The sequence below is a fragment of the Didymosphaeria variabile genome (assembly GCF_027946475.1).
Source record: "Didymosphaeria variabile strain IMI 356815 chromosome Unknown scaffold_8, whole genome shotgun sequence".
Classification (NCBI taxonomy): Eukaryota; Fungi; Ascomycota; class Dothideomycetes; order Pleosporales; family Didymosphaeriaceae; genus Didymosphaeria; species Didymosphaeria variabile.
Window position 1 is genome coordinate 642,295 of NW_026611627.1, and position 15,543 is coordinate 657,837.

The window sequence follows — 15,543 nt, forward strand, 5'->3', positions numbered from 1 at the left end:
GTACATTAGATATATATCAAGCAGGGAGACTTGAATTTTGAAGTCGAACTGTGATGGCTCTGTAATGAACCATCTAAATCGCATACTTATCAGACGAGATGAACAATAATGAGTTGCTAGATGACATGGGCAGCGACGTCGCCAACAACGCGAACAGCAGTCGAGATCAGCTCAAGAAATGATTCTTCACTACTCAATGCGTCTATCAATTTATACACCCGATCTGGTCCTCACTCTATGAGTCCAACGGGTATCTGTCCAAAAACTTGAACGTCTTCAAACCCTCCTTCAACTGCTCAGCAACATCACTTCCACTGTACACACCCGGCGTCCCCGTCTCGATACCCGCAGCCTTGAACGCGGCGCTCGCTGAGCCCATAGCAGCAACAGGCTTTCCCCACCTATACCCATCCTGCAGAATCTGCAGCGGGCGTCCAGCAGGGTACAGTGTCGCGAAAGGCGAAGACGTCGCGTTGCCTCCCGATGAGGAGGTGGTGGAGTTGGAATTAGCGAGGTTGTTGGATGTGGTGAAGAGCCCATCGGTGGAATCAGCGATGACAAGGGCGTCGAATTGGGAGGCGTCGCTGGCGGAGTAAGTTTGGTCGACTCCATCGCCGAGCTTCTCAGCGACAACCACGAGGCTGACGTTTGCGGCCTTCAACGCAGACTTCAATGCGCTAGCGCTGGAGTTACCAGACACGGCCGCAGAGGTTAGGTATCCAACTTTGAGGCCGTCAAGCTTCAGAAGTCCGCCTTTTGCGACGGACACACCGGTCGTCGTATTGTCATGGTAGTACGTCTCGTCAGCTTCGGGCGCTGTCATGCCGAGGGCGGAAGCGACGCGAACGGCAACATCGTGGCTGATGCGGTTGAGCTGGATGAGGACGTTCGACTTGACGACGTCGCTCTTGAGTTGCGAGCTCTCGAAGCGCATTGCGTTGATGACGAATTGTTGCTCGACGGGGAGTAGGGAGTTGAAGAAGAGACGGGGTTGAGACCAGACGTCGGCAAAGGTGGAAGACACGGCACGAAGGAGTTTTCCTTGTGTCGATCGGTTGGGTGCGGTGAAGAAGCCTCTGCCGGCCGTTTGGTTGGCCTGTTTTGGCCCGCCCGAGTTGACGGTGTTGGGAGAGTACGCGGCGGTATTTAGTGGGATGAACATTTGCGCTGCAAAGACTTAGCATATTCAACAGATAGGCGGAAGTAGCAATCTTACCTGCGCCATCACGGTTGTTGTTGTGAATTGGGACGCGGGGCCTGTTGATCGGAATCTGCTCGAAGTTGGGACCGTTATGACGGTTGAGCTGGGTGTCTAGATAGGAGAAGATGCGGCCTTGCAGCAGTGGGTCGTCTGTGAAGTCGATGCCTCGCACAATATGACCGGGTTGGAACATCTAGCAAAGTCAGACTCCACTTAAATAGATCACGGCTAGAGACTTACAATCTGCTCAGTTTCCGCAAAGTAGTTGGATGGGTTGCGGTTCAACGTCAACTTGCCTAAGGGCGTGAAAGGCACAAGCTCTTCCGGCACGATCTTGGTGGGGTCAAGAAGATCAAAGCCGAATCTGAGTTGATCCTCTTCATCCATGATCTGGGCCTGGAACTCCCACTCGGGGTACGATCCGCTGTCAATGCTATCCCACAGATCCTGGCGATGGAAGTCCGCATTCTTACCCGCCGTAACCTGCGCCTCTTCCCAAAGTAGCGATGCCTTGCCCTGGAGAGTCTGAAAGCGGAACTTGACAAGCTTCGATTTGCCATCGCCGGTAACGAAACGGAAGGTGTGGACACCCCAACCATCCATATGGCGGAAGGAGCGCACGGTTCCGTGACCGCTCATCGCCCAGAAGAGCGTGTGAAGAGCACTGGGTTGCTGGCTGAAGAAATCCCATGCCGTGTCGTGGGCGGTTGCAGCCTGGGGAATTTCGCGGTCTGGGTTTGGTTTTACAGCATGGATGAGATCCGGAAACTTGATGGCGTCTTGGATGAAGAACACCGGAATGTTGTTGCCTACAATGTCTGTCAAGGCGTTAGCAGTCAATTCGATAAAGTCTGAACCGCCCGAAATGTGATAATTCAGAAGAAGCCCCCGAGACCGATTAAGAGCACGGAAATATACAAGGCACCGAAGGGGTTATACTGCAGAATTCGTTCTCGAAGGTGGCGGAATGTTTGACTTACCGTAGTTGCCTTCATCGGTATAGAACCTGACTGCAAAACCATGAACATCGCGAACCGTATCAGCCGAACCACGGCTACCTGCCACAGTAGAGAATCGGATGAAAACATCGGTCTGCTTTCCGCCCGAGTTTAGGAAGGAAGCATCGGTGATGTTTGACCAATCACCATATGATTCGAAAACACCATGTGCTCCTGCGCCTCTTGCGTGAACCGCCCTTTCGGGAACTCGCTCATGGTCGAAGTGTTGGATCTGAGTCTGTTAGCGATTTCGATCTGTGAGAGCTACAACCAGATCTAACCTTTTGGCGGAAGATAAAGTCTTCTAAGAGTGTAGGTCCTCTCTCCCCTGCCTTGAGGCTGTTCTGGTCTTCGAATGGTCCTCCGACATCGCTGGTCATGTAGTCCCCTTCGCTGTCGTTGAGTTCAAACTGTGCCATGAATTCATCGGTACGAGCAGCAGTTGGTGTCGAATCATCTCTTCGAACAGGAGGATGATGTGCTGGAAGGTCACGAGCATCGCTCTCCATGTAAGGGCACATTGCCTGGCTAAGGCCGCTGTAGGCGGCGAAAGCCGCAAGGAATCGAGAAGCCACCATAGTGAAGTTGACGGAAGGACGAACCTAACGAACGGTTGATGGGATGCATGCGCTTTTAAATCTTGGTAACGGTCCATTCTTGCCGATGTCTCCCTGCTCAACGCCCCGCTACCACTTGCCGAACAAGGTAGTGTCGAGTCCATTCTTGGATTGAATAAAAGGGTCGAGATAGGTAAATTACAGGGCATTCTGAGCCAGAAATACATGCCGGATGTGGAAGTCGCAGATTGACATAAATCAGCAGCCGTATGTTTGAAACGTTATTGGTGCATTTGTCCATGCATGTGGATTGTTATTTTCAGTACCTGGCAGACTGGTGTGATCTGACCACTGAGGCGTCATCATCCCCACTACGAGAGAGCTAGTGGTCCGATTACAAGGATCCAACGGTGATGCCAAGTGAATACTGAGCAGTGAATGCGGCACGGGTCACGACAGCTACGCGAGGCCCTAGACTCAACACCAGTGGGACCTACTCTCACAACTCTGGGGATCCTGACGCACCACAGAGGGCACAAGAGCTAGCATGACCAAGTTGGCCAGCACAGGAAGCTGTTTCGTGTAGAGTAGATACTTTTGAACATGAGGCATATTCTGTGATTGCGTTGGAGCTTGTTGCACAGACCTCAGAAACTGACCTGGCAAGTGCTGGGATCTAGCGTTGGGTGACCACCAACGTCACCTCAGAAAGATGGCACCATCGATGATGAATCGGCGAGGTCTCTGGCTTAGACAGGCGAAAGTATTCGCAGATTCCATAATCGTCCGACTCTGGTGGGAACCAAAGACATGTAGCGCGTCCGAACAGGCTACTGGATCCAGTAGGCGAGGCTCGTCCCTCGGCGTGATGACGAGCGACAAGAATTGAGGTATGGATCTGGTGAGCGCACAGGACCATGAAGTGAAAATTAGCGCGGACACACGGCTCGGCAGTAGGGGAGAGAGAGCTGTGTGGAATCTGCTCCTCCTACCTTCTCGAAAGACCAGGAGAGATTATGGAATCATGGTAACCTAGATCCTTTGATGTTAGTAATTGCGGAGTCCCTGGTGGTCGAGCTGCCAAGGCAAGGCGGGTGCTGCACAAGCAGTCATTGCGTAAGCTGCGATTGGCGCAGGCCCTTGTATTGCAAAGATCGCTAGCTGGGAAATCCTCCGACCGCCAAGTGCGCTGTGCAATGTCTACACGCGCTTGCACAGTGTGACAAGAGGACTTGTGTGCATGAACTCCGGCTTTTGCAGTAAGGGTAATGGAGCGCGACGTCGGCCTAACATTCTTTTGACTGCAGTTTTGCGACGAGACAGCATGCTTGGGCTTTGATGCAATATCGACAGACCAGGATTGCCGTTGGCGAACCAGGAACAAAACGCAGAGCAATCCTGGAAGACGGGAAAGACCCGCCCCCGTTTAACGAAGATCGTCCTAACGAGCTAAGCCGGGGTGAGTTAAGATGATAAGGAATCGCATCTGACATGCGTGTTGAGGAGCTGTGCGACATCGGATCCTGCGACATGGCGTGGCTGTGTTACTTGAGTTACCTCTCTGCCTCGAGCGTCTACATGCCATGGTGGAGTTGCTGTTTCCGTGTTGGAACGTTGAACAGGCACCGTCAAGGCACACTGTGTCGGGGTCCACAAATTCTGCAGACACAATTCGATGACAGCGCTAGGGGCAACACGTTTCCCATGTGCTCTGCATCGGCGGACGGAAAAGCGGAGCGGTGTGGCCGGCGGCAATCCACATTTGATTCATATGTATAAAGTTCCAGACACCTTGAATCCGTCAGCAGGAAGTCTTCGACAACTCGATGTGATGTTCGCTCTCGCCCTCTCCCCGACAATCGGGCATTCGCCGAAATTCGCCTTCGAACCCACCATGGACACTGCACTGTGCACTTCGAAATTGCCATGGAGCTGAACCATGGTGTTCCCGTTGGCGGGACTGAAATATCCTCGAAACACGTACTCTCTGGGAGGTCTTCAGATAAAGCTGCTTCCCAATCGATTGAGCCGAGGAGCACAGGATGCCTGAAGGTAACCTTCCGGCGGCGAGATAGAGGGCGATCAGGAGCACCCGCAGCACTATTGCCAGTTCCTCGTGCACGTCTCTCGTGCTGGAAGCCCGTTCTTTCGCCAGACGACGTCAAGTCACCGGTTCATTGCATCCTTCAACGGACGACTTCCTGACGGTTCTTTCCGCACATGCGCGTAGACTGCGGTGGAAGAGATCGCAGTGTTGCTCACTGTTGAGCGATATTCTTTGCGAGCAGCATGACTCGGTGCAGGCTTAGGAGGTATCGTTCATCTTGAGCTTGACGTTCTCGCGAAGTTGTCTGGACACGAAGGCGCGATACGGTCTCGGTGTTGCTAAAAGATAAGCGTCCTTTCCCTTCCAGGCGCGTGGCTTGCCATGACGTCGGTGGGCGCTTCGTAGAACCACTGCCTGCAGCCCATGCCCCAGAACCTCAAACAGGTTCATTCTCCGCTCCACTTGCCAGAAGCTGCGCGTCAACTGTTTCAAACATTCCGAGGAGCATTCAACTCATACCAAACGACCGCTTGTCTGCAATCTGCGCAGCCGCCCGTGAGACCGTGCGACCCTCCAAGCGCTGCATCCCCCCGCCTCGGGCCCCTGCTAACAATAGCTGCATGCAGAACGCGATATAACCTCGAGGTATACCTCGAATACTTTCAGAATGTAAGCTGGTCTTCATCTGTTTCCCTTGCATAGCACGCATTTGGTTCACGGCATCTTCCATTTTCCCGTCCCTTTCTTGTCACAGCTTCTGAATTGCCGGCATTATAATTCGCAATGGCTATTTATGCATATCCCTCCAACCCTCCGCCTCCGCCACCACCTCCGGCCTATTCTAGCTCCCCACCGCGCTCTTTGAGTCGCGCTCGTTCGATGTCTAACATATCTGCCCGCGTTAGGAATCGATCATTGTCCATCCGTTCCAAGAAGGATGGGTCCAACGGTGGGGAGAAGTCGGCGCCGAAGCACCGATTTACTATGGCATCGCTCCGTGGCATGCAACAACCAGACTTGTCGAAGAAACTGTACAAGCTCATAAAGACGGAGAACCATGCTATTGGTGCATATGAGTCGGCCGGACGCGAGCGCATAGCCATCGCCCAGCAGCTCTCCGAGTGGGGCGAAGCTACGAACGATGATGGCATCTCGGAGGTTTCGGACAAGTTGGGGGTGTTGATGGCAGAGATCGCCGAGCAGGAGGACTCATACGCCCGATCATTGGAAGAGTACCGAGGCGTTTTGAAGCAGATCCGGAATACGGAGAGCTCGGTTCAGCCCAGTCGCGACCACAAGGCAAAGGTGGCGGATGAAATCGCTAAGCTGAAGTACAAAGAGCCACAGAGCACTAAGATTATCCAGCTTGAGCAGGAGCTCGTCCGCGCCGAAGCTCAGAGTTTGGTTGCAGAGGCACAATTGACGAATATCGTAAGGTCTCGTTGACACCCAATTAAGCTCCGTTCTGACAAATGTAGACTCGCCAAAAGTTCAAGGAAGCCTACGACATCCATTTCGCGGCCACGATCGAGCGCGCCGAGAAACAGATTATCTTGGCTAAGCAGGCTCGTCGCATTGTCAATCTTCTTGATGACACGCCCATCGTCCCAGGAGACACCCATCCGGAGTTTGCGAACGGCGAGTATGCCCGCCAAATCCTCAATGACGCCGAAGATGGGCTCCGAAACTGGCAGCCCAACATTGAACCGATTCACTCTACTGCTGGAGGTCTAGGAGTCGGAGCGATGCCTGGTGCTGAACCTGCCTACGGAAGCGAAATCGGGCAAGAAGCCGACCACCCTGCGTATATGGAAAAGACGTCGCGCAGTAGAAGTCACAGTGGTGACCGACATGCCGCTAGTGACGGTCCGTTGGGACCCCGTGAGGGTGGTGAGGTGCAACCTCAGTACACCGAGGCCGAGAGGCGGGAGGTTGCTCAAGCAGGTGTCATCTAGCAAAGGCATTCGCCTTGCGTGGCAATTCCCTGTGTTTTGATAAGCAGACGTTGGGGTTAATGATTGTTACGACACGTATGTTAAGACCAGGTATTTTCTGTAGGACTAATGGAAGGCCCATGAAGCCAATGACTGATGCCTTGAGTTGTTTCGTTAGGGGAAAGTGATTAGAACACTTGTTACTGCATGATTGCTTGTGGGAGCCGTGATGAAGGTTGCCTTGAGATCTAGAATTGTAAAGGCGGTCAATGGTGTCAGTCTTGGCGGCGGCCCAGTTGGTGGGGTCCAACTAGTGCGGGTTCGTTGCGGAGGACACATCGAGCGTGCGAGCTTCGAACCTCACCTCCGAAATTCCACACCACATCCCATACCCGCCGTTCTCACCATCCACACACCTCGAATCGCATACTGGGAGCCCCGGCGATGGCTCCGCCACGTAAAAACAGGTATGCGGGTGTAGCCTATGAGCAAGGCGCGAATGTTCCTGCGAATGCTGGACCTCCTGGTGCGCCGGCTGGACTTCCCCCTCAAGGGCCTCAAGGAGACTTCCAAGCTCAATATGGCTTTCCAAGTGCACAATCGCCCTCCTATGGCGCACCTCAATACCCCGTGGCTCCACAAGATCCGAACGCGCTGGGCCAGCAGTTCCAAGGCATGAGCTTAGGAGGTCAGCCGCAACAACTTCCACCTCAAGTTCCGCAGCAAGTCCAGCAAAACCAGCTCCTACCCTCAGACTTGATCGCAGGTAGATTTATCCTCTAGTCAGCGTATGGCATACTGTCGCTGATTTGATTGCAGCTCCTGTTCAAGCCGTCGAAGTAGACGCCCCACCGCCGGTAAGCTTTACAATGCAAGGTCCCGAAGGCGTTTCTAATCAAGTTCCAGCCGATCCCACTCCCTGCGAATCTCGCTGCAACCCCGTCTCCGCATGCCAACTGTCCTGCGCCGTACATTCGCTCGACGCTCGCAAGCGTACCAACGACCCACAGCCTCCTGAAGAAATCGAAGCTGCCTTTCTCTCTGATTGTGCAGCCGTACACGTCCCTTCACGAAGATGAGGCACCGATCCCCGTAATTGATGACCAGGTAGGAGACTTGCCTAGAATGTTAAGCCGGCTGTCGAGGGAAGAGAATTAATAGGAATTCAGGTTATATCGCGTTGCAGGAGATGTAGGGCATACATCAACCCGTTTGTGACCTTCCTCGGTACGAATCACTTGGTATACTGTGGATGTGTGTTTGGCGCACAAGAAGACCTTTCAGGGTTTGCTCAGACATACACATACATTGGGACCTTACTTCCAATCTTGTGACCTGCGCTGACCTTATGAATTCAGATCACGGCCACCGCTGGCGTTGCAACATGTGTAATTTGACCAACGATGTCCCGCAAGCGTTCGACTGGGATGCAGCAGCGCAGAAGAGCGTTGACCGCTGGCAACGAAGTGAGCTCAACTACGGCGTTGTCGAATTCGTGGCGCCTCAGGAATACATGGTCCGCCCTCCTCAGCCATTGGTGTATCTGTTCCTGATTGAAGTGGGACACCCATCTTTGGTCAACGGACTTTGCGCAACGGTTTCCAAAATCATTTCTGAAGCTCTTCCGCGGATACCCAATGCAGAAGGCAGAACGAGGGTCGGTTTCATTGGTTTCGACACGAGTTTATACTACTTTTCGATTCCTCGAGATGGCAGCGAGAACAACGATCCGTCGATGTTGGTCGTTTCCGATCTGGACGAACCTTTCCTACCAACACCCGACAACCTTCTCGTAACTCTCTCCGAATCGATGCAAAACGTGCAGACTTTCCTTGAGAAGCTTCCGACTATGTTCCAGGACAACCCACAAACCGGGTCCGCAATGGGCTCGGCCCTCCGTGCTGGTCACCGAATGACAGCTGCAATTGGCGCTAAGATCACTGTGCTTTCTTCATCACTACCCAACGCTGGATTCGGAAAGCTTGAGAACAGAGAGCGGAAGGATATACTCGGAACAAGCAAAGAGGGCAGTCTGTTGCAGACCCAGAACTCGTTCTACAAGAGCTTTGCAGTTGAATGCTCGAAGAATCAGGTTTCGATCGACATGTTCCTTTTCTCTAGCGCCTACCAGGACGTCGCATCGCTCAGCAACCTCCCGCGATACACCGGAGGTCAAACCTATTTCTATCCTGGATGGAATGCGGCAAGACAAGAGGATGCAATCAAACTCGCACAGGAGTTCACAAATTATCTGAGCTCAGAGATTGGAGTAAGTTTTAGATCTCGTCTATAAGCCTATGAATATGCTAATAGCTCTATTAGTTGGAAGCAGTTCTTCGTGTCCGCGCCAGCACTGGTCTTCGAATGTCTGCTTTCTACGGCAACTTCTTCAACCGTTCCTCCGACCTTTGCGCTTTCCCGTCATTCCCCAGAGACCAGCAATACAACGTCGAGGTTGCAATCGACGAGACGCTCACACGACCGCAAGTCTTCTTGCAAGCGGCTGTTCTTCACACAAGCTGCAATGGCTCAAGACGAATTCGCGTGATGACCTTGGGACTGCCCACAACCGATAACATCGCCAGCGTGTATGCAGGTGCCGACGCGCAAGCAATTACGACGTACTTCAGCCACAAGGCCGTTGAGCGAGCTCTGTCTAGTGGACTCGATGCCGCTCGAGATGCCCTTCAGTCAAAGGTCATCGAAATTCTACAGACTTATAAGTCGAACATCGGAGGAGGCACAGGAGGTCTCAGTAAGTCACATCCCATATTCAAGTCGAGCACTATTCCTAACAGTCTCCAGCACTTCCTGGCAACCTACGCGCTTTGCCTGTGTTGTTCCTTGGTCTGATCAAGAACGTTGGCTTGAGGAAGAGTGCCCTGATACCCTCGGACCTGCGCGCTGCCGCCCTCTGCCTCCTGTCTACACTACCAACCGCGCTGCTCCTACGATATATATATCCAGCATTCCACTCTCTCCACGACATGCCAGACGACGCAGGCGTGCCAGACCCTCAAACTGGCAACATTGTCATGCCGCCACTCCTTAACCTCTCCTCCGAGCGCATTGTACCTTATGGTCTCTATCTCCTCGATGATGGCGTCAACCAATTCCTGTGGGTTGGACGAGACGCAGTACCAGCACTGTTGCTGGACGTTTTCGGTGTCGAAGATCAGTCGTTGATCAAGCAAGGTACGTAGATCTACACGGTCGTTAGCGCTTCGAAGGTTCATGCTGATACTTTACAACAGGCAAAACAACTCTACCCCTCCTAGACAATGACTTTAGCCAGCGTATCCACGCAGTCCTCGAGAAGGCACGGGACCACAAGTCAAAGGGCGTGGGTAGCATCACCGTCCCCACACTCTATGTGGTCCGGGAAAGCGGCGAGCCCACCTTGAAGCTGTGGGCGCAGACTCTGCTCGTCGAGGACAGAGCAGACCAAGGCGTCAGTTTACAGCAGTGGCTGGGCATGCTTAGGGAGAAGGTACGTTCCAACTTGGAGGATGTACCCCTCATCCTCTCGACATGGCCCGATTGATAGATGGCTGACCCCGCGACCAGGTTGTGCAGTAGACAGTATCATAAAGCGGAATGAGCAAGGGGAAAGCGAATCTTGACTTGCTTTGGCGAGCGTTCTGATGATGGAAATGAAGCGAGATGAACGGACAGGAGGATACTCACTTGGGCCTACATTGAATTGAATGCAGCCCGTGCTCTGGGCAGTGGATGTAGAGGTATCGCTAGACCTATGCAGTTGAATCCAATGACATGCAAACTATAAATCCGTAAGTCGTAGTATATTAACAAGATAAGCCTGCTCTGCAATACACCTCCGCGCACCACGTCTCAGCATCTACATGCCCACTCCTCTCACGTTCAGCTCCGCCCTCCCCTACATGTACATGCCCGCACGCACCCCTCGTACCACCGCCCCTCGTAGCGAGAAGGCGGTGAGATTTCACTCTCAGCTCGCCCGCGCACCGAGCGTTACACATCCCTGACTCGCACGCACGACATAGCTTGTGTCCCCCCTCCATCACATACATACGCGTTATCTCTCATACTCACCGGAGCGTCTTCAATGCATACTAATGGACTGATAACCCAGCCAGCCAGCCAGCCATGCCATGCCATCCAGGCAACCCCCGCCACTGTACCTCACGCGTAGCACAAGCGCAAGTACAAGTACAGCGCACATGGAGCCTCGATGGCGCGCCGCCCGTTCTCTGCATGCATACACGCGGGAGACAAAGCCTGTGACACGCGCTGTAAAGCTGAGGCGGCATCGGGAAGTGCCAGTTCGGGAAGTGTCGCGGGCCACGTGCTGGCTTTGGGGATGGGAACGTTGTTTTGTGGAGTGTGCAGTGGAGCTAGGTTGACGAGGTTTGGTGCGTACGCGTACGCGTGGGCTGAGGTGAGATGGTGGTGGTAAGCTGGAGAGGGGAAGGGAGGTGAGGTGAGGCATGTCGAGGTGGGCGTGGGTGCTCTCGGGCGAGACTGCATTGGTACCCCCGGGGGTCCGACGTCGGATCTGGATCTAAGGGAGGGGAGGTGGTTCGAGTGAGCTTCCGGGAAGCAGTGACAACGTGGGGAATGAATGAGTAGAGCGTCAGTTAGGCAGATACATGCATGAGGATCGCCCAGGTCCAGAGATATAGTATGAACAAGCCGGTCAACAAACATCTCATCTCATCTCATCTCCATAAGAACAAGAGTGAAGATTCGTATAGCGAAAGGTATTCGACTCGAAGCATGTACAAAATAAAGTAAAATAAGATAATCTCCCAAGTCCCCTTCCCTCCCCAGCCGCCGCCGCCCATTAAACGCTCATAAAGCAACAAAAGCAACTAAAGACACGCTCTGCACACAACACAACCAATCATAAACAGTCCAATTTGACAGATCCTAGCAAACGCAAGACAGAAGGAAGGCCTAAAAGCCTTCAACGCCCGCTCCGCACAGACGGTGGTATATCCCAATCTTCTCTCGCGAAAGAAAAGCGCGCTCGTAAAGGCATGACATAGGAGAATTTCGTAATGCAGGACAGCGAAGAGCGAATGGAAAGGAGGTAATCATGCCAACAAGGGAAGTTCCAGCCATGCCATCCTGCTGCTCTCATGGGGTATCATCGAGCCGGTAATAGGAGAACGATCCCTGTCCATCGACATGGTGCGCAAAACAGGCAAAACGCGAGCAAACATAGCAAACATACGAATCGAGATAGATGTGTATCGTGGATCAAAAGGGAGTCGTAGACATGTGTCGATGGTCGTCAGGTCGTTTCGATTCATTTCGTCTCGTGCGAAGCAATGAAGCGATATGTTCTAGGACGCTCTCCAAGGTTTCTCCGAGGAGGTCGCATCCAGGTCATAATGTAAGGTGGCATTCGATGTAAGGGTTTCCGGCTCTTGATCTTCATAGATCGTAGACGATGAGCTGTTTTCAACACTCAGAATATTCACTGGCGGTTTCTAACTTGCTCCCCAGTAGCAACAGCAACAAGCGCTTCCAACCGTCGCATATCATTCGCAGGTGGCTGCATGATTGGCGGACCAAAGGTAACATGGCCTCTCTCCGGCTGCTGAAAGGACCGGTAAGACGGAGTCGAGAGACTATGGCTATGGTATGGTTGTTGCTGGCTATATATCGGATGAGGTCGGTCCATGATAGAAGTGCGAACAGGCTTATGTTCTTCAAGAAGCGCACCTGGTGGGTGCGGCTCCACATAGCCATTGCTGTGCACGATGGCTGGATGATATTCAGTCATCGTGGAGTTTGAAGGCGTAGGAACCCCTTCACTGCTACTTGAATCTTCTGGCGAAGTTCGTTGCATAGCTCGGGCCGGTTGCGGAGGGACATTCGGGTTGAGAGGCCCGTTGTACCAGGCCTGACGCTTGTTTCTCTTGGGAGTGACCGGGGGTTCCTGAGAAGTCCTGCCCGCCTCGGCTGCTGAGTGTTGCCCTGCGGGCGAGCTGTCAGTCCGCTGGTTGAAGTAAGCCGGGTGCGGCGCAGTAGTGGGACGAGCATGCACGGTCTGTCCTGGACTGTTTTGGTAGTGGGACCACGCTTCTCTTTGACGATTTGGGCTCGCAATCTCAAGATTGGTAAACCCTCTTTGCAGATTCGTATCCCATGAGATGCTAGTACGCTTTTCATGCTTGATGGGAGGTCGAAGATCCGTGGGAGCATGATACGTGAGTGGTCGCGCGGGTGTATCGATCTGCATAGGGCTCGGTTGGCGCCGCGGCATCGGCGGGGGCGGGGCGTGATCGAAGCTCTCAATACCCGGCAGCCTCGTCTGGGATGCCGCAGGTTGCGACGTGAAGGAAGGTCGCGGGGCATCCGGAGTCTGGTGATAGCCTAATCCGCTGGTAGCAGGCCGAGGTCCGGAATACGAGCCTGGGTGCCATGTTCGTCTCCTCCAGTCTGCATCCGCGTTCGAATCCCTTCGTGAGACGGGAAATTCTGGGGCGACCGGGCTTGCGTACGAGCTACTTTGGGGAGAGAAGGTAGTGGATGGTGTAGCTGATGGTACGGGCGTAATGTACTGAGGCGGATACTGCCCTGGAGGGCCCGAAAAAGGGTTACCGTTTGAAGGCACAGAAAGCCGCCGCCCACTTGGCATGGGTCCTACACCGCTCCAAGATACGGGTCGTGAAGCAGATGCCACGGGTGACTGCACCGCCGAGCTGAAACGGCTCGGGCTTCCTGTAGCGGTGGAGAATGTAGCCGATGTAGGTGTCGTTGCATCACTGTAATCAACAATCTGCGGCCCCGGGCTACCCATGAGCGGAGGATTGTACGCATCCATGGTGTTAAGTGACAAACGTGCCCTTGCACCTCCGTCGCTGGCCATGGCAAGCGGAGGTGGTCGACGTCGTACGTCCGGAGACGGAGCTACGCTTATGCTCGAAGCAGTAGATGTGATACTGGAAGCTGAGAGGTTCCTGCTGTGCCCCCTACTATGGCCTCCTGTGCTCCCTAACGTATTGGCACGGGAGCGATTCCCGGGTGGTCGCACACGGTCGGTCCGGATTTGTCTTTGAAAACGGGTGCCGGTTGCAGCCAAAGAGTCTCCTGGAATGTCTTCATTGACGTGGACTGTCTGCGCATGCTGTCGCAGGTTATCGAGACGAGAAAATCGTCGAGAGCAATGGCATTGGAAGGGTCGTTCGCCGGTATGCTTGCTGTGGGGTATTAGCATACTGAAGCTCATATCCACAAATAGTGACTTACCGAATGTGGCGGGCCAGGTGTTCGCTTCTTGTGAAGCTCAAGTGGCACGGTGGAAACTCTGTGCAAAAGAAGCGTTGACCCTTCTTTTTCTTTGAAGCCGACTTCGCATCTCCACTAACACTTTCGTCATCCGAACCTTCCTTTCCCTCTTCTTCGGCGCCACCCATTTCTACATCTTGTGAGCCGGCAGATTGCGATGAGCGGTGCGAGTCCTCGCGCGTCAGAGGGTGCCTGCCGGGGGTGGTACTAAGCTCGCGTGAAGGCGTGAATGGGGACGACGGAAGAGGGCGCTGGCCAGCGAGACCTGCGAAACTGTTACGTGTAGGCGTTTTCGCCGAAGGATCTTCAGCGCGTGGGTCGTCGGACAAAGGCTTCGCGAAGGTACTGTTCGGTCGAGGTGTGGTCGGAGTCGTTTCTTCGCCTGGACGCCCAGGAGGATCCGGCACCGAAAGCGTAGTGTTGACGGCTTGGAAAGAAGACATATCGAAGACTATGTGCGTTCGAGGACGCTGTTAGTACGCGATGTTGTCGTCTGATGTCGTTCGAGGACGCGCTGTGCCTCGCGACGATCGAACGACGTACTCGCGGTCTATGCCGGAAGAGCTGATGCTCTGCGAGGCCACTCGGCCGCTGCCTGGGGGGACTAGATGGTGGACGGCGCGATGTTGCAGAGCCGCATGGAGTTCGACAGTGTGCTGTAGGACCTCGCGTAGCGCCGGAGGAGGCTGGGAGTGAAGCTGATGACGAATCGAGGACGGCGCACTTGCAACATCCGGGCCGGGTGCTTCAGTGCAAAATGAAGCGAAATAAACTAATCGTAAGTTGTCTCTGGGTCGATATGCTCTTCAGATACGGTGCATCACTATGTAGAAGGTGGTGTTGCGGGTTCGAGGCGGATGCGGCGAGTGCTCAGGGCAGTGACGCTGCGATAAGACGCTGGAGGGGCGATCCTCCCCGCCACCAAAGGACGCGCTGAGCTGCAGCGTTTATGCACAAAGGCACGGGCGGCGGCGAACAGGGTGCGGTTCTCACGGACGCACAAGGGCAGTTCCAACAGACGCCGAGAGCCGAGCAACAGATTGGTGCAGGCAGGACGAGCGGATTGGGGCAGCCGTCGCGGTCGAGGACAAAATTGCGACGCAACGGGCATGCGAGGCCGGTGCCATGTAAGCAACCTAGCGGCCTTTGTCGTCTGCTCGTGCCCTGGGACCTGGGGCCGAGCGTCGCAGGCAGCTGGGGTTCGACTTCGATCGGCCTTGCGACGCGCCAACTCTGCTTGCAGATCCCCTTGGAAGACCTGGTCCTCCGTCCAGCGAACCACTCTTCAGGCGCCGGCCAGACCCGCCCTCTGGGCACGACACAGTTGAGCGCGAGCGCGGCAAACCTTGGCCTGGAGGAATGCGTCCGTCTCGCAGCGGTGCACGAGTCCTACATGCATGTGGAGCTTTTGGGCCATGCGTCTATCCGGGACGCCAGGCGCAGCGACGGCATCTCTGCAGCACTGGGAATACACCGAGATGACATGCTAGGCGGCCGCACCCTGCATGCTGCCTCCGCCCGGAAA

The 15,543-nt window shown here is 54.3% G+C and overlaps 5 protein-coding genes across 5 annotated transcripts; 3 read left to right on the forward strand and 2 right to left on the reverse strand.

Annotated features, from left to right (window-relative positions):
• Window positions 1-235: 235 nt before the first annotated feature.
• Window positions 236-2,777, reverse strand: N0V89_010437 (uncharacterized protein; the record flags this gene model as incomplete). Its single annotated transcript, XM_056219181.1, has 5 exons — window positions 236-1,167; window positions 1,217-1,394; window positions 1,442-2,019; window positions 2,182-2,431; window positions 2,481-2,777. 5 exons carry the CDS (start codon window positions 2,775-2,777, stop codon window positions 236-238), a joined length of 2,235 nt encoding a protein of 744 aa, XP_056066308.1.
• A 2,905-nt stretch (window positions 2,778-5,682) lies between these two features.
• N0V89_010438 (uncharacterized protein) lies at window positions 5,683-6,758 on the forward strand (the record flags this gene model as incomplete). Its single annotated transcript, XM_056219182.1, has 2 exons — window positions 5,683-6,234; window positions 6,282-6,758. The coding sequence occupies 2 exons, from the start codon at window positions 5,683-5,685 to the stop codon at window positions 6,756-6,758; spliced, it is 1,029 nt and encodes a 342-aa protein (XP_056066309.1).
• Window positions 6,759-7,181: 423 nt separating this feature from the next.
• On the forward strand, window positions 7,182-7,895 carry SEC24_1 (COPII subunit; the record flags this gene model as incomplete). The annotated part of the gene is made up of 2 exons (XM_056219183.1): window positions 7,182-7,503; window positions 7,600-7,895. 2 exons carry the CDS (start codon window positions 7,182-7,184, stop codon window positions 7,893-7,895), a joined length of 618 nt encoding a protein of 205 aa, XP_056066310.1.
• A 226-nt stretch (window positions 7,896-8,121) lies between these two features.
• Window positions 8,122-10,281, forward strand: SEC24_2 (COPII subunit; the record flags this gene model as incomplete). The annotated part of the gene is made up of 4 exons (XM_056219184.1): window positions 8,122-9,006; window positions 9,060-9,492; window positions 9,543-9,932; window positions 9,992-10,281. The coding sequence occupies 4 exons, from the start codon at window positions 8,122-8,124 to the stop codon at window positions 10,279-10,281; spliced, it is 1,998 nt and encodes a 665-aa protein (XP_056066311.1).
• Window positions 10,282-12,201: 1,920 nt separating this feature from the next.
• Window positions 12,202-14,461, reverse strand: USV1 (Up in starvation; the record flags this gene model as incomplete). The annotated part of the gene is made up of 2 exons (XM_056219185.1): window positions 12,202-13,930; window positions 13,980-14,461. 2 exons carry the CDS (start codon window positions 14,459-14,461, stop codon window positions 12,202-12,204), a joined length of 2,211 nt encoding a protein of 736 aa, XP_056066312.1.
• Window positions 14,462-15,543: the final 1,082 nt, after the last annotated feature.